Source organism: Filobasidium floriforme, assembly GCF_021052385.1.
Source record: "Filobasidium floriforme strain CBS 6241 chromosome Unknown HD553scaffold_11, whole genome shotgun sequence".
Lineage (NCBI taxonomy): Eukaryota > Fungi > Basidiomycota > Tremellomycetes > Filobasidiales > Filobasidiaceae > Filobasidium > Filobasidium floriforme.
In genome coordinates this window covers 521,394-548,923 of record NW_025763632.1, presented here as the reverse complement: position 1 = coordinate 548,923, position 27,530 = coordinate 521,394, and the positions used below count along the sequence as shown (strand labels likewise).

General features: G+C 51.5%; 9 protein-coding genes across 9 annotated transcripts; 6 read left to right on the top strand and 3 right to left on the bottom strand.

Moving 5' to 3' along the window:
• The first annotated feature begins 52 nt into the window (after nt 1-52).
• Nucleotides 53-2,020, top strand: HD553DRAFT_335390 (uncharacterized protein). Its single transcript, XM_046182191.1, has 7 exons — nt 53-303; nt 375-416; nt 526-805; nt 904-1,024; nt 1,084-1,094; nt 1,160-1,735; nt 1,805-2,020. Exons 1-7 carry the CDS (start codon nt 238-240, stop codon nt 1,882-1,884), a joined length of 1,176 nt encoding a protein of 391 aa, XP_046036620.1. The 5' UTR covers nt 53-237; the 3' UTR covers nt 1,885-2,020.
• HD553DRAFT_311556 (uncharacterized protein) lies at nt 2,021-3,622 on the bottom strand. Its single transcript, XM_046179984.1, has 2 exons — nt 2,304-3,622; nt 2,021-2,236 (listed from the first exon to the last, which is right to left on the bottom strand). The coding sequence occupies exons 1-2, from the start codon at nt 3,512-3,514 to the stop codon at nt 2,182-2,184; spliced, it is 1,266 nt and encodes a 421-aa protein (XP_046036619.1). The 5' UTR covers nt 3,515-3,622; the 3' UTR covers nt 2,021-2,181.
• An 81-nt stretch (nt 3,623-3,703) lies between these two features.
• Nucleotides 3,704-7,506, top strand: HD553DRAFT_311555 (putative Dynamin protein dnm1). Its single transcript, XM_046179983.1, has 15 exons — nt 3,704-3,949; nt 4,024-4,062; nt 4,134-4,149; nt 4,226-4,266; nt 4,334-4,362; nt 4,428-4,520; nt 4,596-4,726; nt 4,808-4,974; nt 5,069-5,411; nt 5,479-5,604; nt 5,675-6,034; nt 6,099-6,317; nt 6,378-6,890; nt 6,961-7,253; nt 7,328-7,506. Exons 1-15 carry the CDS (start codon nt 3,906-3,908, stop codon nt 7,359-7,361), a joined length of 2,448 nt encoding a protein of 815 aa, XP_046036618.1. The 5' UTR covers nt 3,704-3,905; the 3' UTR covers nt 7,362-7,506.
• A 714-nt stretch (nt 7,507-8,220) lies between these two features.
• HD553DRAFT_272127 (efflux pump antibiotic resistance protein) lies at nt 8,221-11,157 on the top strand (the record flags this gene model as incomplete). The annotated part of the gene is made up of 16 exons (XM_046177746.1): nt 8,221-8,657; nt 8,727-8,804; nt 8,865-9,013; nt 9,073-9,119; nt 9,215-9,252; nt 9,323-9,411; nt 9,474-9,487; nt 9,543-9,706; nt 9,775-9,888; nt 9,948-9,955; nt 10,019-10,193; nt 10,254-10,299; nt 10,359-10,506; nt 10,566-10,689; nt 10,750-10,874; nt 10,937-11,157. 16 exons carry the CDS (start codon nt 8,221-8,223, stop codon nt 11,155-11,157), a joined length of 1,977 nt encoding a protein of 658 aa, XP_046036617.1.
• Nucleotides 11,158-11,236: 79 nt separating this feature from the next.
• HD553DRAFT_311551 (uncharacterized protein) lies at nt 11,237-13,389 on the bottom strand. Its single transcript, XM_046179982.1, has one exon. It carries the CDS (start codon nt 13,306-13,308, stop codon nt 11,452-11,454), a length of 1,857 nt encoding a protein of 618 aa, XP_046036616.1. The 5' UTR covers nt 13,309-13,389; the 3' UTR covers nt 11,237-11,451.
• A 102-nt stretch (nt 13,390-13,491) lies between these two features.
• Nucleotides 13,492-14,976, bottom strand: HD553DRAFT_311550 (Alpha/Beta hydrolase protein). Its single transcript, XM_046179981.1, has 7 exons — nt 14,871-14,976; nt 14,681-14,795; nt 14,602-14,609; nt 14,348-14,525; nt 14,029-14,257; nt 13,857-13,948; nt 13,492-13,765 (listed from the first exon to the last, which is right to left on the bottom strand). Exons 1-7 carry the CDS (start codon nt 14,896-14,898, stop codon nt 13,654-13,656), a joined length of 762 nt encoding a protein of 253 aa, XP_046036615.1. The 5' UTR covers nt 14,899-14,976; the 3' UTR covers nt 13,492-13,653.
• A 2,393-nt stretch (nt 14,977-17,369) lies between these two features.
• HD553DRAFT_342232 (uncharacterized protein) lies at nt 17,370-18,119 on the top strand (the record flags this gene model as incomplete). Its single annotated transcript, XM_046182727.1, has 4 exons — nt 17,370-17,589; nt 17,658-17,713; nt 17,790-17,858; nt 17,916-18,119. 4 exons carry the CDS (start codon nt 17,370-17,372, stop codon nt 18,117-18,119), a joined length of 549 nt encoding a protein of 182 aa, XP_046036614.1.
• Nucleotides 18,120-21,612: 3,493 nt separating this feature from the next.
• On the top strand, nt 21,613-22,499 carry HD553DRAFT_33963 (uncharacterized protein). The gene is made up of 3 exons (XM_046182465.1): nt 21,613-21,961; nt 22,039-22,238; nt 22,317-22,499. Exons 1-3 carry the CDS (start codon nt 21,664-21,666, stop codon nt 22,335-22,337), a joined length of 519 nt encoding a protein of 172 aa, XP_046036613.1. The 5' UTR covers nt 21,613-21,663; the 3' UTR covers nt 22,338-22,499.
• A 2,678-nt stretch (nt 22,500-25,177) lies between these two features.
• HD553DRAFT_324064 (uncharacterized protein) lies at nt 25,178-25,926 on the top strand (the record flags this gene model as incomplete). The annotated part of the gene is made up of 2 exons (XM_046181455.1): nt 25,178-25,409; nt 25,472-25,926. 2 exons carry the CDS (start codon nt 25,178-25,180, stop codon nt 25,924-25,926), a joined length of 687 nt encoding a protein of 228 aa, XP_046036612.1.
• Between the last annotated feature and the right edge of the window lie 1,604 nt (nt 25,927-27,530).

Sequence of the window (27,530 nt, the reverse complement as noted above, 5' to 3'; positions counted from 1 at the left end):
ATGTTTCAGAGTTTCTCCCATCATCAATCGGGTGGGAAAGAGAAGGGAGAGGTCGGTCGTCGTCGACGACATTAACAACAACAACAACAAATGATACTTCGACCTCACGATTAGGCACTTGGAACATCATACCTCGATGCTACACGGCCATCGTCAGTCAGCAACAGCGCTAGTCAACCTCACTCCCATCCGGTATTCGAACACGCCCCACGTGCGACACACCGACACTCTCTCACCATGAAGATGACAAAATCCCGCTGGGATCCTTTCGTATCCGGTTCATCAACCATCAACTCCGAAGAGGTGAGGACGGGTTGCTGTACCAAGTCTCTACCGATAAATCCTGAGGGTTACCGTGTTGCCCGAATCGACAGCCTTCTATCACCAAGACCAGGATATGCTTCCTGAGCCTGGCCGTAAGTCGCCGTAACGTATCCTCATAGCCCATGCCCTGGGTTCTCTTCCGTTTCCGGTAGTCGAGATCATTTGGTCGTTGCTAACGCCTCACGACCTACGGCCTTGCAGATCCTGTTGACCTTCATCACCATCTGCTGCACCGCTAGCCTCGCCGCCTTTCAATCCAAGTGGGACCTAGGAGTTTCGGGACTGAACGGTTTCCTCCTCTTCCTCCTCTTCTTCATCCTCATCCTGACCGTCTTTCTCTTGACCGTCCCCTTGGTGTTTGACAAGTGGGACAAGTTGCCCACTCTGAATCGATGGATCGGGGTACCCAGGTCGACTTGGATATTCCTGATCACGGGGACTGGGCTGAGCTTGTTGAGCGCATTGATGGTCACTGTCAGCGGTGAGTTCGGCGTCGTTTGGAGTGCAAACCAGGATGTACCTATGACAGGAGAAGTTCTGACATCCGGTTCTGTTTCAAAATCGATCGTTCCTACCTAGCCTTCACACAACCTGGATGCAAGAATCCGGACGACGATCCTCATGCGGATAAGGGGGACGGATTCAAGGATGGGTTGGGGAGGTGGTGCTCTACCAAGAAGGCTTCGGCGGTGTTTCTATGGTACGTTCCACTTGATCGATGTTTTGGCAGTCGATTCTGATGCCGTCTGCTTCTTTCAGGCTGCTTCTCGGTCAGTGACGTCTCAACTGTATCACGAGTCGTCGCCGCTGATTCCCTCCTCCCACTCGCTTTCAGGCGCCTGGCTCGGCATGTTGATTCACTTCTCCATCCTCCAACGACGCACCTCGAACGAATCCAATTCTTCTTTGGCCCGCTTCAAATCGAAATCCATTCTCAACACTTGGAAACCCATCTCTTCCGACGACGCCATCCCCAGCTCATCCACTTCTGTCTGGGGTCGCCATAAGGACAAGGAAGCCGAAGTAGAGAGACGCCCTCAGCTTTCTCCCAAAAAGGCCAGTTTTACCGTCTTGGGGCAAAACGAACGGGAGGCAGGATATACATATGGGTATTCCGAGCACGACGACGTCGACTACCAGGACGACAGGGCGGATGGAGATCTCGGGTATTCTTCCCAACCCGCTGTTCATTTCGCAGATCACACCCACATGGGAGGCCGGCGGAGTATCGACCCGTATGGAGCTTTTGATGGGGACGGCATGCCACGTCAAGCGATCACGCCCAAACGGAACGTCCCGCCGCCTCTGGTCGCCGAGATGGCCGGGAGGGACGCTGGGGGGATCGGGAACAAGTCGGGTGTTGTCAGTCGGACGATGTTGTTGGCGAGCAGCAGTACATATGACGATCCATGTGAGTGGTCTGGTTCCTGGCTACGGTAGCGATTTTGCGTGACATGACCTGATTAAATCCACTTGCCAGATACTCGAGTTCGCGAGTCGCTTTCGAGCCCGGCTCCACAGCCATATAATTATTCGGCCGCGCACTACAGTGGTGTATAGGAACCAGGGAGGGGGGCCGCACAGATGATCAGGGATCGACGGGATACTTGTAGATATCCACAGTGTATAAAGGACAGGGCGTCGTGACGATTGTAACCTCTTGACTCATTTCTTGTTGCTCAAATGCATATCCGGTCAGCAGAGTTGTGTGGACTTTATGATGATCTGGGATATTCTGGGTCGTACGTATGGGACATCTCGATGACGAGTAAGGGTTCTAAATGATTGTGCATGCCGTGGAATCTTCCCGCTACCAACTATATATATGTCTTCCCGTCCAAACTTTCGCCGCTACGTCTACTTGCCCAACTTCTTCCTCTCGGCCCGGGTCGCCTTTCTCCTCTTCTTGTACCTAAGAAATCGACACGAAACAATCAGCCTGGACCTCTCGACCAAACCTGAGAGATGATCGAACTCACTTGTGCTTGGAGATCTTCTTCTTCCTCTTCCTCTTGACACTGTCCATCCACACAAAGTCCCCCACGGCCCCTTCCTCTTCAGCCAACATCATCTTGACCCTGACGGCGCGGGATGCCCGGTCGGACCACCTTCCGAACGTCAACCCTCGCTCCCTAGCGACCATCGCGTAGGAGAGAGAATCCGAATCCGGGCGGACGAATGCCGTACTCGACGTCGTGGACGCGGACGAGAACGACGGGGCTTGACCGAGGGAAGCGTCTGTCAGGGCCATGCGCTCGAGGAGGTCTTCCACCTCGCCGACGGCGAGATCCATCTCCGGTTTGTTCTTGTCCGCTTCTGCTCGTACGGCCTGTTCGTGGAGCATCAAGGCCGAGTGCGGGTCCTCGGGGACGAAACTGGACCTAGCGGAGGTGGACGAAGTCGAGGTCGAGGGGGACAAGCGTCGTTGAGCGGCTTCGATGGTGGAGAGGACGTTGTTGAACTGGATGTCGATCGAGGACGGGTGAGGAAGGAGGACTGAGACGAGGGCATTGGCAGGGTCATCGTGGAAGGCACGAGCCTTGGCTGAGGCAGCGTCACCCCTGGCTTGTACCCGATGAGCGTCAAAGGACCCGGACCAGGCCTGGTGTTCGTTGAGGACCGGCGAGAAGCCTTCCCGCTTGACCAACAGTGTGGCAATATGGTTGTTGACCATATCGAGCTCCTTCAACGAATTTTCCTTTCGAACGGTCTCTCCCTTTTCGAAAAAGAGGTCGGGCCTGACAGGCGAGGGGTAGGCCAACAGGTCCTTGAGTGTGTAATGCGTAGCAGGCAAGCCAAAGACTTTGGGGTCGGTCTCGAGATGACTGGTCCCCAGGTTCAGCTTGAGAGGCATATGCGACGGCGTCAAGGCCATGTGCAACTGAGCCTGTTTGGGGTGTACGGGGATCGGCTTGAATGCCGCCTTTTCCTCACGCATGATGTGCAATGCGGCGGCAGAGGTGAATCGTCGACCCCCAGCCTCCCTCTCCCTACGTTGAGACGGAGAGCCCTTCTTGACTCGTCCGTGTCCTCCAGTCCTGACCTCTCGACTCTGTCGGTCATCCCGGCGAGGTTGCTCATCGGCGGCTTGTGCAGGTGGTGGTGCGCAGGAGGATGAGTAGCAGGCGACCTGGCTACTCGCTGCGCGACGAGCGTTTGCCAACCGGGGTATCCGGAGAAACATGCTCATAAACGCTTGAGGTGTGTGTTTGATACTAGTGTAGGTGTTGCTGCTGGTGATTGGGGAATGCAAGTCGAGACAGAGTTGTATAGGTGGTCAATAGTTGATAGTGACGAGAGAAAGCTTTGACCTTAGCCGGGACTTCTCCTTCCCTCGCTCCTCGCAAAGTCTCACGCTCTACGCGGCAAGAGAGAGGAGCCTCGGTACAAGGCAGACAAGGTTGCTGCCATGTACCAAACACACCTCATTCACCATATTACTGCCCCATACCTCCTCGCAACAAGGCTCAGTATTCGCCAGCCTTGCGTCAACCTGGCAAGACAGCTCCTTCTTCGATAGCCTGGCCGAGTTCCGCAACAATCAACAGCTCACCTGATAACCAGAGTCTTGCCGCTTCAAAATGTCGATGGACAGGGATCTCATTGCGCTCGTCAACAAGCTTCAGTCAGTCGAGGCTTCTCAACCTGGTATCTGAGCGATTTCATTGACGATATCCAAAATCAATCGTCTGACTATAGGGACACCTTCAATGCTATCGGAGGCGATGCTGTCGATCTGTGAGTGTTGTCATAGCGCATGTTGTCTTGAAATTGCCGAGGACTGAACACGAGCCATTCCTACCGCTCAGGCCGCAGATCGTTGTGGTACGTACACTCCCGTCCACATCAAGGACATGTTTGAGTCTTGTTGTGAAAAGGCTCAAACCACCTTTCTATTCAGGTCGGATCCCAATCTGCCGGAAAGTCTTCAGTATTAGAGACGTAAGCTTCCCGGCACAGCTGCTCGTCCGTAGACTGAGCTGACGGGTTCTCCTTATCGTGAAAACAGTATCGTCGGACGAGACTTCTTGCCTAGAGGTGAACAGACGCTTGGGAGCTATGATATGTGTTACAATTCGCTAACGCTCGCTTTGACGTCACAGGAAACGGGATCATCACTCGAAGACCGCTCATCCTCCAGCTCATTCACACTCCCAACCCGGCCGTACCCAAGAATCAGGATGGGTCCGAGAGCTGTACGCCAATGCATGAAATGGATTTGACAAGATCCCCGAATTGCCTTGCTGACTTGGGAGTTAACGACTTTGCAGCCCTACCTCACCCTTCGCCGCCTATGACCGAATATGCCGAATTCTTGCATCTGAACAGGAGGTTTACGGATTTCGAGGAGATTCGAAGGGAGATCGAGGCAGAGACTTTCCGGGTCGCAGGGCAGAACAAGGTAGGACAGCGAGACAGTACCTTGATGCCGATCAACGGATATCAAGCTGACCAATCCAATATCCGCATTTGATTGTATTAGGGCATCTCGAAACTGCCCATCAACCTGAAGATTTACGGCCCAGGGGTGCTCAACCTCACTCTGGTCGATTTGCCCGGTCTCACTAAGGTCCCGGTTGGGGATCAGCCTACCGATATCGAGCGACAGATCAAGAATCTCATTGTGGATTACGTCTCGAAGCCCAACTCGTTAGTCATAGTTCGAGGTATCTTCATTGTCAATTATCCGGACGCTGATGTCCATTTTCATGCTGGACGATTATGCCTGTATGCGATCCGACAGCGTGATCTTGGCGGTTTCCCCTGCAAATGTCGATATCGCCAACTCCGACTCGTTGAAGCTAGCACGTTCCGTCGATCCTCGCGGTCTGCGAACCATCGGAGTCCTCACAAAGCTCGACTTGATGGACGCCGGCACGAACGCCTTGGACATCCTCACGGGTCGTACTTACCCCTTGAAGCTCGGATTTATCGGGGTGGTGAACAGGAGTCAACAGGATATCAACGCTGGGTACCCGATGGAGGACGCGTTGCGAAAGGAGGAAGAGTTTTTCGCTAGACATCCTGCGTACCGAAACCTTGCTCATCGGTGTGGAACAAAGTACCTGGCTAGGACATTGAATCATGTGAGCCTTGGGATCATAGTGAATCTTGACTTTCTTTGGCTCAACCTTTTGCTTGCCTCTCTTTCAGGTTCTTATGAACCATATTCGAGACAAGTTGCCGGATATGAAAGCCAGGCTCAACACGTTGATGGGTCAGACTCAGCAAGAGCTCAACAACTTTGGCGACACGACGTTCCTTGGCGAACAACATAGGGTTCGTCTTGCACCATGTGCACGATCAAAATACATCTCCTCGCTGATATACGTCATTGCATTTGTTGCAGGGATCATTGATCTTGAAACTGATGACGGAATTTGCGCGTGATTTCGTCTCCTCGATCGAAGGTACATCGCTCGAGATCTCTACCAAAGAGCTCTGCGGAGGCGCCCGTATCTACTACATCTTCAACGACGTCTTCGGCCAAGCACTGGAATCGATCGACCCCACTCACAACTTGACGACACAGGATATCCGGACCGCCATCCGAAACTCTACTGGTCCCCGTCCTAGTCTGTTCGTGCCCGAGGTCGCCTTCGATTTGCTCGTCAAGCCTCAGATCAAGTTATTGGAGGCACCGAGTTTGAGGTGTGTCGAGCTCGTTTACGAAGAGCTCATGAAGATCTGTCACAACTGTACCGGTGCTGTGAGTACATACAGGCATAGCTTGACCGGCACGATAAAGCTGACTCCTATCCGCCCGGTTACAGCAAGAGCTCGCGCGGTTCCCGCACATGCATGCCCAGCTTGTCGAAGCGGTCTCGGAGCTGCTACGTGAAAGGCTGGGACCTACATCGGAATACGTCAGCAGTCTGATCGGCATCCAAGCCGCTTACATCAACACCAACCATCCCGAGTTTGTGGCTGGATCGGCCGCTATCGCGCGCGGGGAGTTGCCCCAGGGCCATAATGTTCCAGTCATCAAGAAGGTGAGCTCGACTATTCCTTTTTCATCGACCCGCGGACTGTGCTTACAAGACACACAGCAGCCTCAGTCGGAAAAGTCGCATGACGACGACGATGTGTCAGATTCGGAGGTTGAAGACGTACCTCCCATGAACGGTGGTGGCCCTCGTGGATCGGTCAAATCGCGTACGGTCTCGCAATCCCAGCATGACAACCGCAACCGGCCGCAAACCATCGCACCTACTCCTAAGCATTTCAACGATTTGAAGGGGGATGGCAGCAAACACCCTCGCTCCGCTTCATCTAACGCCGCGATGACTGGTGCCACAACTGCCATGCTCAACATGAGTCACGCGCACCAAAGTAGTACATCGCCGAACACTGCTCGAGAGACCTTTTTGAACTACTTTTTCGGGGGCGTCGGTCCTGCTGGTCAAGCTGGTCCTAGCCACGGTGGCATCCAACAGAAAGGCCCGGCCGGTGGAGCGCGTGACCTTTTGCCGGATCTCGGTCACCGACGCTCTCAGAACACGGGGGACAGACTGGAAGCTGGCCCGGCTTACGATATGAAGAGCCTTGGAAAGCACCTCGAAGCTGTCAGTCACCGTCTCATCAACACGGCTCTTGCAAGTCTGATTATGATGCTGATTTTCCGATCTTTTCTAGTCTGCGCCTGATCATGGTCACAACTTGACACCACGAGAGGAGATGGAGACCACGCTCATCCGGTCGCTGATTGCATCCTACTTCAACATCATCCGACGGACGATACAGGATCTTGTGCCGAAAGCCATCATGCACCTCCTCGTCAACTTTTCGCGAGACGTGGTTCAACAGCGTTTGGTCACCAATCTCTACAAGCCAGACTTGTTCGGCGAGCTACTTTACGAAGACGAGGCCTTGGTCACTGAGCGAACGAGGATCAAGACCCTTCTAGACGCCTACAAAGAGGCGTTCAAGTGAGTCATGTTGTTTGCATCGTTTGCATGGGTTGCAGTCGCTGATATAGTTGCCCTTTCGTTGTCCTCACCAGAGTCTTGTCCGAGGTCTCGCTCAAGTCCACATGAACAAAAACTATATGGACGATCCCAAGTTAGCAGCGATGACCGTAGAATGACCACTCCTTGTAACGACCAAGCATACTACTGTGTTCCTACCGGAATATCTTTTACCAGTACAACCTTCCTGTTGCGAACTTGCCCTCAGTCTCACGACCATACGAGCGCTGTGCGGTGACTTCTAAAAAAAAAACGCCGAATACCGATCTCGTCGAGCCGGAAGAAGGCGCGCGCGAGCAGATCTCGCTCGGCAAATCGCACAGATCTGGAGATTGGGCTGAGTGACCCCTATCTTTTTGTACGACATCTCGCAGCTATGACCTTGTCGTTCGGCGTGGATCTAGGCAAGTGTATGACTGATGCTGGAAAGTGGCGGTCCTTGGCACCACAAGGGTCGAAGCGATCGGCGTTCAGATCACAATCCCGCATGCTAGCGTAGGAATCGGAGCTAGTCAAGTCATTTGGCCGGCGCAAGGGGGAGGAGAAATAGAACTCGGTATCCTTCAGCTGCGTTCATTCCGGATGCTCACCCTCCGGTGGGTCCAAGATCCCCAGGCTATATACGACAGAGTCCTCGAGTCATTTTGATAGAGAGATATAAATCAGGTCTTCTCCCTCGCCATGCATCTCAACGATCCAATAACTAGACATCGTCTGCCTTAAGCCCCGCGTCTCGATATCTATCGATTTTCCCCACAATCGGTGCTAGCGATATCCTGGCATGACAACCCCGTCCCACGTCGTCGCAGGGGCGAACGGTCTTCCCCGACGTCAAACGGGCGAGAGCTCGATCTCACGACTGAACAGGTCGAACTCGCTCGGCCTCACACGGACTAATAGCGACTATGCGCAGCTGTCCTTGGCCCGTATGGCCAGTCTAGAGACTGCTCACCCAGCCACGCACCCGAAAGAAGATTCGGACGAGCCCGAAGTCTGGTCGGACGACAAGCACGGTCGATCTGGCGATCGTCACGATCTCGAGAGTGGATATACTGTCGATAGGGAGGGTGGTCTACCGCTGAGACAGCCTGCTCATCCCGACATCGAAGCGTCGGCAAACAGGATTGCGGAATCATACCTGAACCCTGGGGCTGGATCAAACACAATTGCGAAGGAACCGGAAGGCACCACTGAGCTGGAGCAACGCTCCGCTGATTCTGGGTCGGGTGGGACCGATCCGACAGGTCCTCAGTCAGGCGCGACGACACTTCAAGACCAGACCAATCTGTTACCGGCCAAACAGATTATCGTCGTATTTCTGGGTTTGAGTTGCGCTCTTTTCGTCTCATTACTGGATCAAACCATGTAAGCACCGCGGCATATAACGTTCGGCCAAGAGGAAAGCCTCTGAACCGAGTCATGTTTCTTCTTCAGTGTCAGCACGGCTTTGCCTACACTCGGACGGGTGTTCTCCAGGGCAGAGATCAGTTCATGGGTTGCCACTTCATACCTGTAGGTCCCGTATGTCCACAACCCTTCGCGTTTCTTGACCGCTAACATGCCCTGTTTTAGTTTGACATCCACATCGGTTCAGCCGATCTACTCTCGGCTCTCAGACATTTTCGGGCGCAAGATCTTGCTCGTGTTCTGCCTCATACTCTTCTCGCTCGGGTCCTTGGCGTGCGCGTTGAGCCAGTCAATGATCCAGCTCATCGTCTTTCGTACGTCATCTCGCCAAACGCGGAAATATAGGGGTAAGAGTTGATAAACTCGATCGCAGGCGCTCTGGCTGGATTGGGCGGCGGGGGTATTTTAACACTTGTGATGGTGCGCATCCTTGAAAAGGGTTTGTCGTTGGGGCTGCTGACGTTGATATTCCAACTTCTTCGACCTCGCCGTACGGCACAATTTCTATTTAAAAGATCGTTGTAGGAGATGTTGTCACACTGCGAGAGAGAGGGTGCGTTGCCGGCGGGCGAAGCAGTTCTGCGGCTTTCTGCATGTCCTAACGGTTCTTCTCTGGTGAACAGGAAATATCAAGGAATCCTGGGAGGCGTTGTAGCGTTTGCAAATTCCATAGGACCAGTCTTGGGCGGCGTGCTTACAGAGAAAGCGAGCTGTATGTCAACATAAGGCAGCTGTTCTCATGATATCCGCTAACCGAATCGCACCAAACTCCAGGGAGATGGTGTTTCGTAAGCACTCACTCCCTCACCTGCCATGAGATAGCTTTGCTTACCAAACGAACAGTGGATCAATCTTCCAATGGCGGGCTTGGCGATAGCCGTCGTAGTGTTCGCGCTGCCGTTGCGATCGGTGCAAGGGGACATCCGTTCCAAACTTAAGAAGGTGGATTATGCCGGCTGTGCTTTGACGCTGGCGTTCTCCGTACTCATCTTGATGGCGCTCAGTTGGTAAGTCTCGCGCAGACGTATCCCGTCTAGGTCAATATCATCTAACATGCGCTTGCGGCTCGTTTCAGGGGAGGAACGACCTATCCTTGGGACAGTGCTGGTGTCCTGGCCCCGTTGTTAGTGGGATTGGCTCTACTCGGTCTTTTCATTTTCGTCGAATGGAAGCTAGTTCCTTTGCCCTTGTGAGTTTCGAACACGCCATGTCCCGATGTTGAAGACGCTAATTCTCCCACACTCACAGAATACCTAGTCAGTTACCAGAAACGAGTATCTAAAGCGTTTCGTTAACTCACTGACATCCGCGACCTCTAGTGCGCATCTTCCGAAGCTCCACAGTCTCCGGCGCCATGGTTGCAACATTTCTTTCGGGCATGGTGTTCTACGCCCAGCTCTTCTATCTTCCGCAGTATTTCCAGGTCGTCAGAGGAGAAAGTGCGATCAGGTCCGGTGTCCTGCTCTTGCCACTGATTGTTGTGCAGACGATAACGTGAGAGCTGTTAGGAGCGTTACATAGGCAAGCCAGCTAATCAAACATCGGAACTTTTAGATCATTTACATCTGGAGTCATAGTATCGAAGACCGGAGATTATCGTGTAGGTTGGCATCATAGGATGCAATTTGCACTAGATCTGACCATCATGGCATGTCCTAGATCAATCTTTACTTAGGATTCGGGATCTGGACCATCGGCATCGGGCTCTTGACGACGATCGGTCCCGATACTTCGATCGCGAAGATATGTGGTTATCAGATTTTGAGTGGAATAGGCGGTGGCCAAACGTTCCAGACGTCCTTAGTCGGTAAGTCTGGAAAATATCAAAGTCATTGTTGCGATTGCTGAAGCACCGTAATGCCACAGCGATACAAGCCGCTGTGAACAGATCAGAAATGGCAGTGGCAACAGGTGCGAGGAATTTCATCAGGATGCTCGGCGGCTCGGTCGCTCTCGCTGCCTCTTCGGCTTTACTAAACAATGCTGTCAAGTGAGTCGCACCTTAGAGGTCACAAATTCCAGCGTCGTTGTTGATCACCGTTGCGAACAGGAATGAACTCTACCGGGATGCGAACTTTCCCAACGATATGGTACGGCAGATCGTTTCAGATCCGACGCAAATCAACGATCTGGTCCTATCGGCCGAGCAGAAGACCATTGCTTTGCGTGGTTACAGTAAGTGATCCCCTACATCTGAGCGGACTTAGCTCTAAAGCTAATTGCCGTTCGAACTGCAGCACAAGGGATCCATAATGTATTTTACCTCCTCTTGCCCTGCTGCGGCGTGTCTTTTTTCGTCATCATATTCTTTGTCAAACATCACTCTCTAGAACGTTCAGACGACGCTGCACTGAAGCAGGAAGGCAAGGACCGGATTAAGCAGCGTAAACAAAAGCCCGAGGCGGACACAACAGGATCAGGGCCTGGAGCTGGGACCGAAGCTACGGACATTAAATGAGACAAGTAGGGTTGTCTCTTGCATCGACGAAACCAAGTTGTATAGGATATGATGTAGGATATAGGATATCCGATATCAGATTACCACTTATAGATGCTGGATTGGTATCTTTGATCTGTCTGTTGCACAAATAAGACATCACCGCGAGTGACCCGGCAGAGCCTGACGAACGGCTAGACAACTCAACAATTCCCGTATGGATCTAATTAGTCTATGGCATTGCCGCTCAGGGAAACAGATGTATTGCCAACGCGCTACAAAGACAACTAAGTCATGCTTGTCGTGACCATGTCGCTACGCCTCGGCGACGTATCGGTTCGAACTCGGCCGTCCGACCACACTGCCAGTCATAGACGAAGGTCGACTCGAGTGCCGAACGATTTGTCCAGCGTCGCCTGCTGGTGCTAACATCGACGTCGCAGCCCATGAGAACCGGCTGCTAGCTTCCGAGTTTTGGGACCCTCGTCTGCCCCTCAGCGCGATCAGGCTCGCCCCCTCGTCTACCCTCCGATCACCCGAGACGGCGTTTAGAATGCGCGCATAGTCCGAGTTCGCCAAAGAAGGGTCGTCGTGCCCCTCATGTATGGGTAGGGTATGCAAATCGAGGTAAGGTGGACGCAGGCCAGCAGAAGACACGCCTTGGCCGACTTGGTCCGAATTCCCACCACGCTCTTCGTCCGAGCGTCCCGCCATGTCTTTGACTGATTGAGCACTAGACGATTCGGGATGGCGTCCCTGATGTAGGTGTGAGTTTCCGCCGGCGACGTCCCCACCACCGGCCTCTTCATCCGGGGGGTACTCTACGATGCTCGTCCTCGTATCGATTCTGATCAACCCAGCGCCAAGCGCCTTGTGGCCGGCGGGGTCGGAAAGGGCAAAGGTCGAACTGGCCAGAGTGTGCGTACTCGCATCAGGCCGAGGTCTTGAATATGGCGCGGGATTCCGATATGGGTCGTGGCAAGAATATCCGGGGACGTGGACTGGCATAGAGGCTGTATCCGCTGGAGAAGCAGGTAATCGTCGCGCGAAAGACGAGGGAGAGCCCGGACGTGAAATGCTAGCCTTCATGCCGCTATAGCTGACCGGAGAGCCAGCTTGAGGGGTTGCTAGGTCATGAATCGGCATAGCTGCTAGAGAGGTCCAAGTGAGAGCCCTGGCCAAAACAGGCGGATCTCTGCTTGTGGAAGCCTCTCGATCTCTAGCGGGTCCGACATTCTCGTCCAGAGCATCGACCTCGAGCAAGTGGCTCGGGCGCGGAGGCACGGAGATGGGAGCAAAAGGTTGCCCGAGACCCAGGGCGGTCTCACTACCAGTAAAGATTGTCGTAGGCTTCGTGCTGACAAAGCTTGGGGTAGTCTGGACCGTCTTGCCTGGCGAGCCAAACGACGATACCGAGGTAGCTTGTGAAGCGGACCTCGAGCGATTCTTGACCGAGTGACTGCGAAAGGATGCTGCGTGGAGCATTCCTCGGTGCAGGTCGGCGTGGAAATGCATCGACGAGGGAAGGGAGTTGGCCGCCGAAAGTGCGGGTGAATGCGGTCTTGACGGAGGGATGGGCTGGGTCGAAGCGTTCTCATCCGGAAGATCTAGGGTAGCGACGTAGGATCTGGAGTCGGGATCTTCCAGATCCAGGTAGGACGAGGCGAGGCTCTGAGAGGATGACGAGGGTGACAAGGAAGGAGAATGCGTCGGCGATGCGGACGACCTGGTGATAAAGGATGCTCGAGGACAGGCTCGATGTCTGGCCGGTGAAAAGATCGATGAGGGCTGATATGATCGTCCGCTATTCCGTGTCCTCGTAGATCCTGGGCGATGTGTCGATAAACGGATAGAAGGTGCAGCAGCCGTAGACCTCTGTCTCGCTCGCGGTAATGGGATCGTTGGGGACGTATGGGTACCGCGAGCGAGGATACTCTTTGGACTGCCTGTCACGCCCGACTGTCCAGCCGAGAGGCGTGCGTCTGATGTCTTGTTTCGTACTACCCTGTTGTGACCTAGCTTTTTGGCTAGCCAGTCGATGAGAGGTTTGGTAGGGTTGTCCTTCTTGACCGACCCTTGCCATGTCCCGCCTCGCGATGGCTTGACAGGTAACGTACTGAACCCGGTCGATTTGGCCCGGCGAACGACGTGGGGAAGCGGTTGGTCGGTCATGATATCAACGGATGCCAGGTTCAGCTGGTAGCCCTTAGTTGAAGTAGGAAAGTGGCAGGATCTATACCATTTGAATCTGTAAGTAGCCCAAAGTCGAAAGGGATGTGATGAGAAGATGAGATGTGATCTGGATCAACTGGATCAACCTTGACGACGGGCGGCGTCAGCCGAGTGAGGGCGATGATGGTCACGTGATCACATGACCATCATAGTCATGGTCATCATGGTCGGCGTTCATTTGATACTGTGTGTCCTACTCGAGTACAACCAACGGATATTCGCTTCATCTTGGCCACCGGGTCTGAAACCGAGCTAGCCTCTCGATATGGGCTTCTTCTACCACATCTACTGGTTGTTCGATCCGAAGAATGTAGCCAATCGACCATACACATCCTCGAACGCTTTCTTGTTCTCGGGATCCTTGAGATCGGCTCGAGCAGCTGCCCAACCATGATGCCTATTGCGAAAGACATCAAGCAGAGAAAGGTGATGTCAGCTTCGAGCGAAACGGATTATTTCTGTGAGAAAATCTATCCATATGCACGCACATGTTTTCGTAGTGCTTGTAGTCGTTCTTATCGGCAAACGCCTTCTTGCTGAGAGCTTCCTGGAACTCTTTGATGGTATCGCTCGGCTCATCCTGCATTAAACCAACTCAATAAGCGATCAATATGGTTTCCAATGACTGAACTCTCCATGCTCGACCATCCCGGTACTCACTTTCGAGGGATAAAACCCGAAAGGTACTTCGATACCGTTAACATCCTTGACGTCCAACATTGCCGGATGAACGATAGCCACACTCTTGAACAGGTCTTTCTCTCCAGCGGCGACTGTGGCTACCTTGCCTCCCCAGCAGAATCCGTAAAGGCTGATGTGGGTGTATCCCTCCGATTTCAACGTGGATGCGACGGATTTGAGCTCGGCGAGTCGGTCCCCGACGTTCGCCCTGAAAGACATGATTACGAAATACGATTCATCCGAGTCAGACAAACTTGAGAGGAGCCAGCTGTGCAGTGACGTTCTGGGGGGCACTCACGTGGTCCCGAAGAATTCTTGCAACTTTTGCTTGTCCTCGTCCGTCTTTGGGGGAAAGTTGTCCTCCGGCCAAGGCTTTCCTTGCAGGAAATCGGGCATGATGACCTTGGTCCCAGAAAGGGCTTGGGACACGATGTCCGATCCCTGTTCGGTCTGGGGGAAGAACCCAAAGATGTCGTCTATATATAGACAGAGGAAGGTAGTTCCAGTACGGTGAGTAAATACTGGGTTGATTATCCGAGAGTCTCGACCAACAGATACAGCTAAACGAACGGGAAGATTTCGTCCGTTAGCTGTCAATGCCCCCCTTTGCTTGCCCCCATCAACGACTCACATCAGAGCATGCGTCTTCGAATCACCCACAACATAAGCCTTGTCGAATTGTCCGACTTTCTGGTAGGATCCCTTGGACTTGTAGTCGGATTGGACCGGAGGGATCGAGCAGCAGGCTAGAAACAGAGGTGGGCAGGCGAATCTTGTTGAGAACAGAACCTACGGGGACCTTTACTGGCTGGGGAGCTCACCTTTGTTGGTATCGTGTACGGCGGACATGTTCAAATGCTTTGGTGTCTTCTGAGCGTCCCTAATCTGAAAGTGCAGTCTGTATGAGTATAGCTGTGTAGATGAACTGTTATTAGAGGGGACGATGATGATGATCCTCTCAGATCTCAGCTGTCTTACGTGGACACGGAGCAGGGGAATCTCAATCGCCGGTACCACGTGGAACGGAATCAAATCGAGGTCAGCCATCGAGGTTCTGCATACACTCCAACGCAAAACGGTAAAGCGCAATGTTACAAGAACCTCGAATGACGTGACTCTGGTCACTGCGATTCCTAAGAGATATGTCACACCCATATATGGCTATTTCCGAAACCAAACTGGTGGGGAGAAGACCCAAATGTCGCGAATACAGCAGGTGTCCGGGTTGAGCTGATGGACTCCTTCCTGAAGCACCGTCTAGACAAGCAACCTTAGATCTGTATCTCGATCGCAATGACTGTGGCTTCTTGAACATGATGTACAGTGAGCAGGCGGAGCAAGCAAGCACAGTCAGGAATTTCGGGTCAAGCTCGAATGTTACTGATGCAACTTGACGAACAGCGCTTGTCTGTCATCCTGACGGAAGTGCAAAACTGACAGAATTTAGAAGAAGTCAAGCCTGAAATTGGGTTCCATACAGACTTCGGATAGATCGTCGGTCCATATCAAGAAGCATGAAGTATTCGTAGATGGCAGTTGCGTTGTTGACGGACTCTCTCGCTGGATCGTCGCGACGATCTGCACTGATGATCGCCCTTCTTATCGGCACATTGCGTTTTGTTAGTATCGTACGATTCAAATTTCTGGTCTGGCTATCGTATATAACAAGACCGCTCCCAAAGGAAAAGAATTGCATGTCATGGTTCGGCTTATTGAGAGACGTTCACCACCGAAATACGATTCATCCACACTCGATGTTAGTTCGTCCGCACTTCCTACGAGACTGTTCTGACCCATCAATCGACTTCAACCAGCCTGTTATGTTGTATCAAATCTCCGTCGTCTACCAAGAACTCCCTGAAGATTGTCTCAACGAGCCCAACCCCCCCATCCTCACCCTCGACCGGACTCCTCTCGACCGTATAACCTCTCGCTTCGTCAACGATATAGCCTGCTTGACCCGCCGCGAATGGGTCCTAACCTGGATGTTGAGCGCGACCGGTCGTCTGCATATCCCCGAAGATCTCAGGGAGGAGTATCAATGGGTCGAGATCGAACCTGGGTTCATGTTACGCTTGAACGCCGCGCTGAGGTATTTCCGAGGGATCGACTGTCTAGGTACGTCATCTTTCGAGACTTTTCAGGCTCGATGTGACTGAAAACCTGGGACTGTAGAATCCCGGATCAAAGTCATAGTCGAACATATGGAAGCTACAAGGTCACTTGTACTACAGCTCGTCAGAAAATTCCTGCATGACTCCGCACAGCACGATGACGAGACCGGCCAGGCGCTTCCAGTCACTTAGAACGCTCAGCGGCGATATCGCGATAAGTCCTAGATCATGGACGAGCCCTTGCGGACATGTACACGGAACCCGATTGGTGAGTTATACTTCTCCAATTCGCCCTGCTAGCAGCTCTCGACTCTGACGAATATGTGTGAGTCGATTGCTGCTTCTCGCACGACTACGACGTGATGCTACAGACGGAAGCTGCTATCAGTTACGTTCTGTATCATTTGGTAATCCACAACCGTACCGCGGTGGTGTGCGCAGTGCCGCAATCTTGTCCATATAGATGGCGCAGGTAGTATCAGCATCGATATCTGCTCGATGTATCGCCCGAACAACGTGCGACGATAGATTTCATGGTTTCGGGACGGGTGCACAGACGGTTCCCTGAGTCGAGGTCGTGCAGACGTTCACATCCATTCGTCGTCCGGTAACCAGAGCGACCGACAATTTCAAATGCGACCACGCGCGACGTCAAACCTACAACAGCTTTCTGCGGTTCTCTCGGACTTCTAGAAACACCGCAGCAAAGAGAATTGACGATTTGTATCCGCCAGTGGATCTGAAACCTGCATCCCCGCGGAAGGCGGAAGAAGTGCGGCGATAGAAGCCTTGGCGAGGTGAAACATCCTTTGAGCGCGATAGGACTGATCGCATCAGTCTTCACATCAGAACCCGACTGTTGTTTGTTGCTTTTGTTGATTGTATGACTTAATCACTGATCATTCAATCTTTTCCACTGCACGGCCACAACGCGTCAACACGATCCTTATATACACAGGTCAGCGAGAAGATGGGATCAACCGTGTGCCCATCCCCCCCTCCTCCCCTTCCCCCCAACGACATACTCAGCGATCGCCTTCAGAACCAACTGTCTCCTCCACCATCATTTCGATCTAACCTATCATGCCAATTAGTCGGCGTTATGTGTATGGATATAGTGATGACTCCTACTTGCGACCTCGTCATCGCTTTTATAACTTGACGCCGATCCAACGATATCACGAAGTTCTCTTCGAAAAGTGGACCATGTCGGCGATATGGCTTGATGCCATGCAGGAATATTGGTCCGATAAGCAGTCCGGAGTTATTCTGTCGACCTTTGCCGACTTCGGGGATATGAACGAGGATCTATGGCGACGCGTGGATCTCGCGCACGCCTCTCGGATAGACCGGTATGGACCTGCAGAAATCAACCGGTATGAAGTTTGTGATCTAGTAGACCGGTACGGACCTCCGGAAATCCCATGTATGTAGGCAAGTATGGGTCTCGCCGAGATGCTGCTAGACACTGATAGCATTACCTTCATACGTTAGTTGGACAGTCCCAAATCACGGCATTCCGCCTTGAGGCACGCGGCCTCGGTGTCGATGTTCGATGTTCATGACGCGTACGGAGAGCTCCACCGATTTGCCGCAAAGCTCAAGCGATCGAACCTACCCTCATAGCTCGTATCGGTCGAACAGATTCGAGCGTGGGTGGATGAACCTGCGGAGGTCGAAATACCGCCGAAACCTGTGAGCTTACCTGTCCAACCCACATATTACGTGACGCTGACAATAATTTGTGAATAGGGAACCGCTGTCGTGGCACGAGTTGGCGAGACAATGGTTTCTTCTTGTCTCGATACCTTCATCGGCTGGGTCATCGGGGCGTTCATGGTCGCTGTTCTGTTTATTGGCGTCGAGATCGGTTTCTTCCTCGGCAAGGCCTTCTTCAAAGTCTTCATGTTTCTGCTTCTCAAGATCAGTTATATCTTGTATGTTTTGCTCACGTGATGGGCGCATTGCACTATCGAATTATCGATATCTCGTCATGCGATATCGCTGAGTACAGTGCCCGAGTAGAATGAATTGCCACCTTCCACTGTTTCGAACGCCCGTACAAATCGGACCAGATGTGATTCCAGGGCAGAGATGTTTGACAAATCCCTCTGGGAGACCGATACCTCGATCGAGCTCCGTCGAGAACAAAGAGCAATTTTCACGCTAAGCACCGTGGTCATTGGACCTACAAGCAGTGCGCTTCAAAGGATTCTCGTATGATCAACGATACCCCCATTCGCATATATAGGTAAGCAGATTCCACTTTCGAGAGGTTCGTAACAATGCTAGACCTTTTCTCGTCTTTCGACCTCGTAGCAAAATCCATTTCAGCCTATCTTAGCCATAAGCATAATTCTGCAACATGCCGGAGAGCTCTGGACAATCCATCGCGAAGTCCGCTTCAATCACTATCACTGATCATGGGTCGGCTTCCCCTAAGGCGGTCGATAGAGAGTCTACTTCCCCTGCTCCCTCGAACGACTCTTCTTCGTCTGATGACGAGTCTTCCCGCCCGCCCACGAAAGAGGAGGCTTTGAAACTACTAGAGGAGGAAATGAAGGATGATTCCAGGCTTTGCGATTATGCGAGAGAGCAACTTTCCGGCCTGGTCGACCTGTACAAAGCCTTCTTCCTCATCAAGGCGGCCGGTGATACCTTCGATGAATCAAGCTCAGACGTCGATCAATGGTCTGTGAACCAGTTCCACCATCATTTGAGTGAAGCCGCCTGGTTTATCGAAATCTCAATGAAAGAGGCAGCCAGGGAGTTCATAGCTTCTCAAGATAGTGAGTGGTGTTCGATAAAACAGTTACTACGATACTCACACGCGTTCTTCCGCTTCAGTGGACCATGAGATGAAGCCTTACAGCCAATTTGTCTTCGACAGGCTCTTCGTTGGTGACAACGAGTGAAAGCTTTCACCTCGAGCGACCCTTTCAGATAGGATTCCAAAGGTAGCGCTGATACATTTCAAGTCGAGTGTAAACGTCATGCCTGTTGACCAGATTCCCCTCTATATCTTACAGGACAATCCTGCCTGCGAACGTTGAAGAACAGGATAACGCTACAGATAACGCTCCGCTTGGATATATGGTAGCAGCGAACAGCAGCAGAGGATGATTATGAATACAAATCGCTGGATAATTGATCAGACGCGATAGACAGAATATTGTAAAAAGCTCAGACCTGTCCCATGATACAGATACTTTCTGCCTGGCACCTATGGAGAACGCCTCGTCGGTAATCTTGATTTGACCGTAGCTTCCGATAAACCGAACACCTCGCCCTACGGAATCGAACCCCAAGCATTCAACCGAAGGGCTGACGCAATCATCTCATTGGTAGCAAATAACAGCGCGTAATTCTCCGTGATGCTTGAGAATTGGTTGAGCGACGCTTTACCGGTTTCGCAATGGTACTGCTCATGTAGAAACTCAGTATGTCTTACCTCCATTTGTTTTCCCCGCTTCGATTGCCCCCAACTCTCTCCACTCTCGGCCGCTCCCAAGCTTAAGAAACGGTACTTCGGCGTCTACACAGAAGGGATCGGAGAGTTCGTTGGTCTAGTGCACAGAAAAGTCGTCTCTTACTGTACTGGTACGCTTTCGGGAGTACTGCGGAGACCGTAACGGCGTTACAGTAGCATCTGCCTACATTGTTGACTGATTGGCGTGGCTCAAACCTATACAGCCGAAATTTCTCCATTGTAAGCTGGCTAGCTATTCGCTGTTGTCGCAAAGTAGCAGTTCAACTTCATTTCGCAACGATTTCCACGGCTATCTCGCTTCATGTTAGTTGTATCGGCAGCTAATTTCCTTCCGGATCAACCTGAAACACAATTTCACCGATCAGCAAAAACCCAAAGGAGGGTTCCTTTTCGTATCAAAGGATCAAAGGATGGATCGCCGGAATCTGCACGGAGTGTCCCGTGATCAATCACGATAGCGGATCGAACAAAAAAGCACGCAACCGATCAAAGAGGAAGAAGGAAAAAACAAATCGAACGGAATCCGCCTGTCTAGACTTCTAGTTTACTGTACATATCCCCCTCGCTCGACATACCTAAGTTCTTCCTGCCGATCCCGACTATAGCCTATGCAACTCCTTGCTGCTCATACAAACAAACATTCGATCTACTCCCCCTGAACGGTCTAGCACCTTTCGGCCCAACTCAACGATGCCGGTCTATTGCCCTTTTCGCAAGGCGGAAGGGAATGCGGAAGACCTGCTCTATCTGCGCATGAGAGGATCCTTCATTCGAAAAGCCGGTACCGGCGTCTTTGCACGATATAACGACCGTTTAGTGTCTCAGATCGGCATCCAATCGCTCTGGGCGCAAGCACTGAGAAGGTTGTTCATGACGGAGGCGGAGAGAGCTGCTCTACCATACGACAGCCCCATGTCTGCGCGAGATCCACAGCGAGTCCGGGACATGCTTCGGATCATCGAGCAGCAATGTTCACGACTTGAATCGTCAGGTAAGTCTATGTCTCTTTTCTCCCTCATCGACCCGTTCGGATGCTGAACGTATCGGAGTTCGATAGGTGTTCCCAGGCGAGTGATCGCCTATCTAATACAGCAAGAGTTCGAAGTCAGCAGGCAACGCTATCTCGAAGCACGAGCGGCGTTGATGAGCATGCTTGATGCACTTGCTCACCATGCACCTCCCCATTTCAAGACCTTGGAGGAGCTTCACGCTTGGGTCGATCTACCAATAAGCTCGGATGCAGATGATGGATCGGTACGTTGATTCGATGTCGATGTGCGATCATGTCTATTCACATGGCTGCAACTGATGTCAATGACCGCGAATATCCAGGAGGCATCTTCACCCAGCTCCGACTGAGATCGTATCTCTGCACATTTTCACACGGCATACGGACTCCTTCCCTTCTCACCCTGTCCTACAATAATCTTCTCTCTCCCGGACCCGTCGCGATGACGTATGAGTACATGTAAAATGCAAAGAAGCATACTCCTTACTACTCCCTTACGAATCCTTATGCTCGGTTTCCCTTGAATTGCGGACTACTCGCGTTACAAACCCTGGCTAGCTAGGGGGCTGAGACCCGAGAGCAAGCCCATGGACAGCGCGAGACGGTGGCGAATTGGCAACATCTCTGTAGTAAACCTTTAGTAGTCTATCGATCTGACTTCACCCTTGTTAGAGATGATCCAGTAGCCAGTAATTCCAGTTACCATCGAAAAATTTGCGATGGTATCTCCCCGACCATTTTTTCGTGTCTACCCGAACGACAATGACCCGAAAGGACCCCTCCTTTGACTTTTCATTCTCGGGTGGATCGGAAACGTCAGGTGACCCTAAACCCCGACTTCTCAGCGAAGAGCGCGCAGGGCGATACACAACACCACATACAATCATTGACCTCCCTCGCTCTCTCGTTCTCCTTTTCCGCATTGTCGTCTTTATTCAGCTTCTGATCCAACTAAATCTATAGATAACCGGACCAATCCAATCAGAATACCGACATACCCCATGCCCGTCTATCAGCCTTTTCGCAAACCACACAACGATCTGGAGAGTTTGATACATGGATCGCTCGTCAGCTCCCTAAAGCCGCTTCGCTGCAATGTTCCCAACAGGTACCATTTGGTTAAAATCACCAAAATGACTATCATGGAATTTTGGTCTCGAACACTGTTCCAGGCCTTTGCGACGGAAAGCTCAGGATATCCGATGACCTCGCCAAACGATCTCGTTCACGGCAACAGCCGAAACGAACGTGAAGTGGTTTGGTTCATCAGACAACAGTGTCGAGATTGGGAAGCATTGGGTCAGTCCTCCAACCCGGTTCCAGTGAGCCGTCTTGAGTATGATGTATAGGTTGCTGATCCTGTAGCCGTGACATAGGCTTCCAAAGAGAATGGGTACTCAACGTATTGATGGAAGAATTTAATGGCGTGGGTCAACATCGTGCCTCCGTGATTCGAGAGATGCAGCGATGGACGGCGGCGGATACAGCCCGAGATGTCCCCGGGAACTTGAAGACCATGGAGGAGCTGCTAGCCTGGATTGACGAATTTCACGCCAGTCAAGACAACCACGATACGGTCCGTCAATCATCGACGTTACAGACCTTGTGAATCGACATCAAACTGATTCGCGTTCTCGTGTGCGCCTCAAAATAGACTTCAGCCGATGGCGCATAGGCATACATTTCATTCCGGATTCCCTCGTCTACCAATCTCGGGTCTTTTCAAGTCTTTTCAAGTAGATTGCGAATTCAGCGCGGACTTGTTCGATCGGAACGGATCTCTCAAGAATCGATATGTGCTCGTACTAGCGTGATTCGGGTTTGATCATTCACTGCAACGCTTTCATCATGCTCGGACAATGATCGTCTGGTCACTGGTCTCTTTGTAAAATTTCTTGCTGGCAGCTCCGGACTATCCAGCTCGCTGGGCGATAGCATTTCGATCGATTGCTTCGAAGCCAAGGGTACGTCCACCATTGTTGCCGTACGATAGGTACTCGCCATAGCACTGCACAAAAGAAGGGTTGCCTCGGCGGACGAGTGGAATGTATAAAGAACCGAAAGGTACGTAATACGTAATGTGAAGCGTCGATCAGGCGATCCGGTGATCAATGCTTTTTCTTAACAAGAAGTCGCTAACCGAGGTTCTCGATCGATCGAGTCAGAGAGTCTCTGAGTGTCAAGTATATAAGGATGCACTCTGGCATCACTCAGGAGCAAGTTCACTTTCTGTTTGTAGGTCATATCAATCAGATCAAATATATTTGTCTGGCCAATATGTCGCATCCGCCCACTCCTCCTATCGAGGAAGCATCGGAATGTTGGAACTACGTGCAGAAAACCGAACGAGAACTGCAACAAGTCATAGCTCCGGCGATCAGAGAAGCCATGGAAGCGAGAGAACCCGACGAGATCATCTGTCAAATCGAAGCCGACCAAAACCTCACTCGCGAGCAGACGGATTTTCTGATCGATATACGACGAGTCAGCTTGGTCATGCTCTGCTGGGAGGAGTACTTAAGAAAGGCCCCTCTGTTTCGGGGCAGCCGGAAATTCCCACAAGATTCCGATCCCACACAACGGGTTCGAAAATGGGCCCGAGCAAAGGTTGCCAGGTTTCTAGGGGACAGCAGTAAGTCTGGACGACCACATGTGAACGGATCGATCCTCCTTACAATCTGTACGCGATAACGAATTCACAGTTCCCCTTACAATGCTCCCTTACATGTTTCTGCTCTCGCATTACATCTCTAAGGCGCAAAAGCAAAAGCCAGCTGTTAAGACCCCTTTGGTTTAACCGTACAAGCATAAGCAGAGATTTGGAGGAAAGATCATGGTGAGCGGAAGGTCACATCGAGCAAGATGTTGATATGAGCTCAACCAGTGTGTTTCGGCAGATTTTCGAAGAATGAAATGCGCCCAAAATACAGGGGTGTATGGTAGACAAATCCCAATTATCGGATAGACAAAATAGCTTGTTTTGCCCCACAACATGTATACTCGAAGATACTGAGAAGAGAAGGACGTCATTCGGCCATATGATGCTGCAGTTCTTTGTGATGGTCTATCTGGGAGAATGTTAGGGGTTATTTGACATCAGTCGACAACAAGGGTTCACGAGACGCACGTTGGTCTGAAAGCCGAGGTAATCAGGGGTTCGCGTGACAGTCTATGCAGACTACTGAGACAGCTTCTCTTGCCGAGTCCAAACCTAAATTCTGTTTCGGCTTACTGCCGCTTTTGTTCACGCTTCCTTTCGAGTCGATCCACTGGGCCCGATGGATACCATGGAACGCACAGATATGATCATCTTCCAACAGGCGCGCTAAACTCAGGAGCGAGAGCGCTAAAGGTACAATTGATATTCATATTGATTATTGTGCGTCGAGAAAACCTTCAAGGCCCGCGCCGGGGTGTATATAACCTTTATAGTACGGGTTTATCATATCTCTGCAACGATATCGCTCTATTCGGTATATTCGAACATCAGTTAATATGGCGCCAGTTCGGGACGATTTCTGGACCGACCCGCACCTCAGCGATGCGCAACGCATGCTCCTGTACAAGATCCAAAACACGCGGAAGCTGCTGGATCTGATTTTGGTGCTAGCAAAGGGCCTAGTCAAATACGGAGGATCATGGCTTGGCTCTAACATGAACGGCGTGGACTTGACCTTGAAGCGGGTGGGATATCGCACGGTGGAAGAATTGACGGGAAGCGTCGAAACGTTCTATAAGGATCCTGGTGAGTGGGTTTTGTTGTGTTTCAATCGGTGCACAAAAAATCGACTAATATGATCTTACGCCCATTGTCATATGCAGTACCTTTCGAAATGCTACCATACATCCATTTAGTCAGCGACGCCATGCCCAACCGCTCTCCCTCTTGGGCTGTTCGTCGGGCGTCCACCAGACGGAAGCAGTAGTACTCTCGTACACGAAGGTCGACCGCTAGACATCCAGTGAGTGAATGTCACGTAACCCCTATTGTGTGAGCAACGCACAGGGCGATCGCAATCATCTAAGTCTTTCTTCTAGTCATGTTTGTAACGATTGTTGGGAGGCCTGCTGGTTATGGAGAAGTATAAGATCACAATCGGAAAGTCTCATTCGAAAAAATTGGCCTGTGGACGCACCCATCGAAGGTGTATCGTAGTAACCTTGCTCGATCTTGTGATAATGTTATTGCCCATGATCCTGGTTCGCGCGACGTCCGATACCTACGCACCACAATACAGAAACGCTGAGATCCGCATGTCATCTTGTGAATTTGTGCTCGAGAGACAATAGAAACAACGGTGGCGCTGATCATCGCGGTGAAGGCGAGTAGCAAAATAAAGACAAAGGATGAACCGCCCCCAAGCTTTTCCACGGATTCTGGGGTCAGCTGCTCCAGAACCGGGAGGGAACGACATATAACAGCTTCTCGTCAGAGGCGACGACCATGAACTTTCTTTCCGTTCAACGACATACTCTACAAACCTGTTCAAGCTACGCTCTTCGAGCGCTGACATCATGGCTCTAGATGCTAAGACCGATCCCTACCTTACCGATGAACAGCGAGCTTTCGTCGAAAATATGCGAGACTCTGCAATCCAGATTCTCCAGCTTCGGGACACCAGCTCCGACATGAGAAACTGGCCGGGGCGCTGGTTTTACGGCCTGAGCGATGACAAGGCTGAGACCCTGATCGACGAGATGATTAAGGTCTTTCGCATCAGGGTCAACGACTATCTCAAAGGGGACGGTGAGAGTTTCGAAAAAAATTCTTCTTATTGACGAACTGAAGTTTGATTCTTGTAATGATAGTTCCCTTCGAGCTGATCCCTTACATGTGGCCTGTGGTCGTAATCTTGACGGAAGATGAATCTCCCATGATCGAGGGTCTCAGGTTTCAATACTTCCCTGAGCATTTCTCGCCAGGGGTTTCGGCTCACGACAGATTTGAGCGGACCTATAGTAAGCTCTTCATCTTGTCGCATCTCCGACGGCAACGTGAGCTTGAGACTAAAACCCTCGTGGACGTCCGCAGAAGCGATCATGGCAAAAGATCTTTAGCTGAGAAGGGGCTTCGAGCGAAATTCTACCGCAGAATCGTAACTGCTTCGCACTGTAGCATCTTCGGTTCGATAGCAGCTGGCGACAAGTTGGAGTCACAAATATCGACCGTCGGTTTCAACGGTGTAGCTTCGCTTTCGAGCATTATTTCAAGAAAAGATCTGTATAAACCGCTGAGATATAAGCGACAAATTGAACCTGACTGACTTGGCTTGGTATGAGGGATATCAGACCTATCTTTCGAGATTCCAAGGGCATTCATTCGTATTTCCGCAACACTCCTTGAACAAAAGAGTCAAGGGTGGGTCGGGCGCTAAACACTTCCCCTTGGTCGCCGCACCTGACCGTTCGGACTTACAAAGTGGATCACAAGAAGCAAGAAGCGTCGTCCCAATTTCGCAAGGGGCGAGTAACAAATTTTATGTTATATATAAGCACGATTTTCGAGCGGAGGAGAGTCACAGATGCGCGTTGCTACGATGCTGCGCTCAAACCAACCCACTCTATCATCAACGGTCAGACGTTTGCATCCAAGATATGGCTCTCGATCCTGATAATGACCCTCAGCTTAGCGAAGACCAACGAGACTTTGTGAAGAAAGTAAAGAGGTCTTCCGACACCATCCTGCATCTCACAAGCCTCTTTGTGAGCATGAGCTGCTGCTCTTCGGACGTGAAATGGTTCGCGCCGATTGGTAGTAGGACCATTGAGGGTATCCTGAACGAAATGAAGAAACTCTTCCGGAAAGGAGTCGACGATTACATCGAGGCGATTGGTGGAAGCGGTCAGTCTCGAGAATTGTGCAATAGGGTTTTTGTATATGCAGCATCCCGGAGTTCTTACCCAAACTTTGCGTCATTGCGATAACGCGACCTTATAGTGCCTCAGGAGCTCTTGCCCTACATGTATCCTGTCTACAGGATCTTGGAGTCTGACTACCCGCCTCTGGAAAGAGCCTTGCGTCACGTCGAAGATCTATAGCTCGGCTTAATCCTCAGGAGAGTGCGACAGCATCGTACCGGTTGGTATAATCAGATGATTTGATACGTCTTTGCTTGCTTTAAACAGACGCGATACCGATTTCGGTGGGACCGGATGGGACCGGATGGGACTGTCAGAAAACGAGTGCTGTATTTAGCGATCAGAATGCCAGCAGTAGCGATAAAGTAGGGAATGATTCCGCGTGCGACCCGATCTGCCACATAAACATGAACCGGATAGAGTGTCGTTCGGAACAGGAGATCGCGTCTAAGATTACCGAGATACAATCGCGAAATGCTGTCATCCCATGGCTGAATCGAGTCTTCCATGGTTGTTAGATTCAGTCTCTATCTTAATGGAAGAACGTTTATACGCTCGACAAACTTCTAGCGATCACTAGTACAGACAAGGAACTCTTACTCCCCCCCAAGAAAAGCTCAAGGAGACCGACAGCACCCAGAGGACTGGCAAGCTGTGAAGCGACGAAAGTCTTTGAGGGGCACCTTCAAGGGGATCGAGTAGAATTTCAAAAACTCGCTTCGAAGATATGTTGGGCTTGTAATCGATTTCTGGTCCGGCTTACCATTCTGCCAGTCAGTCAACTGTCTCTCAAATACGATAATATTGAGATCCCTTCAAAAGATTGGATCACGATCTTCGACATCTGCACAAAAGAGTCGAAGGTGCCGGCGATCATGCCGATCGCCGCCAAGCCATTTGCGGCGAATGGTGGATCACTGAGAGAATTGAGAAGCAAGAAAGATCGAACCACTGTGTATGACCGAAGCGAGGTACATTTGATATATAGCGTCGGTCGTCGACGAAACTT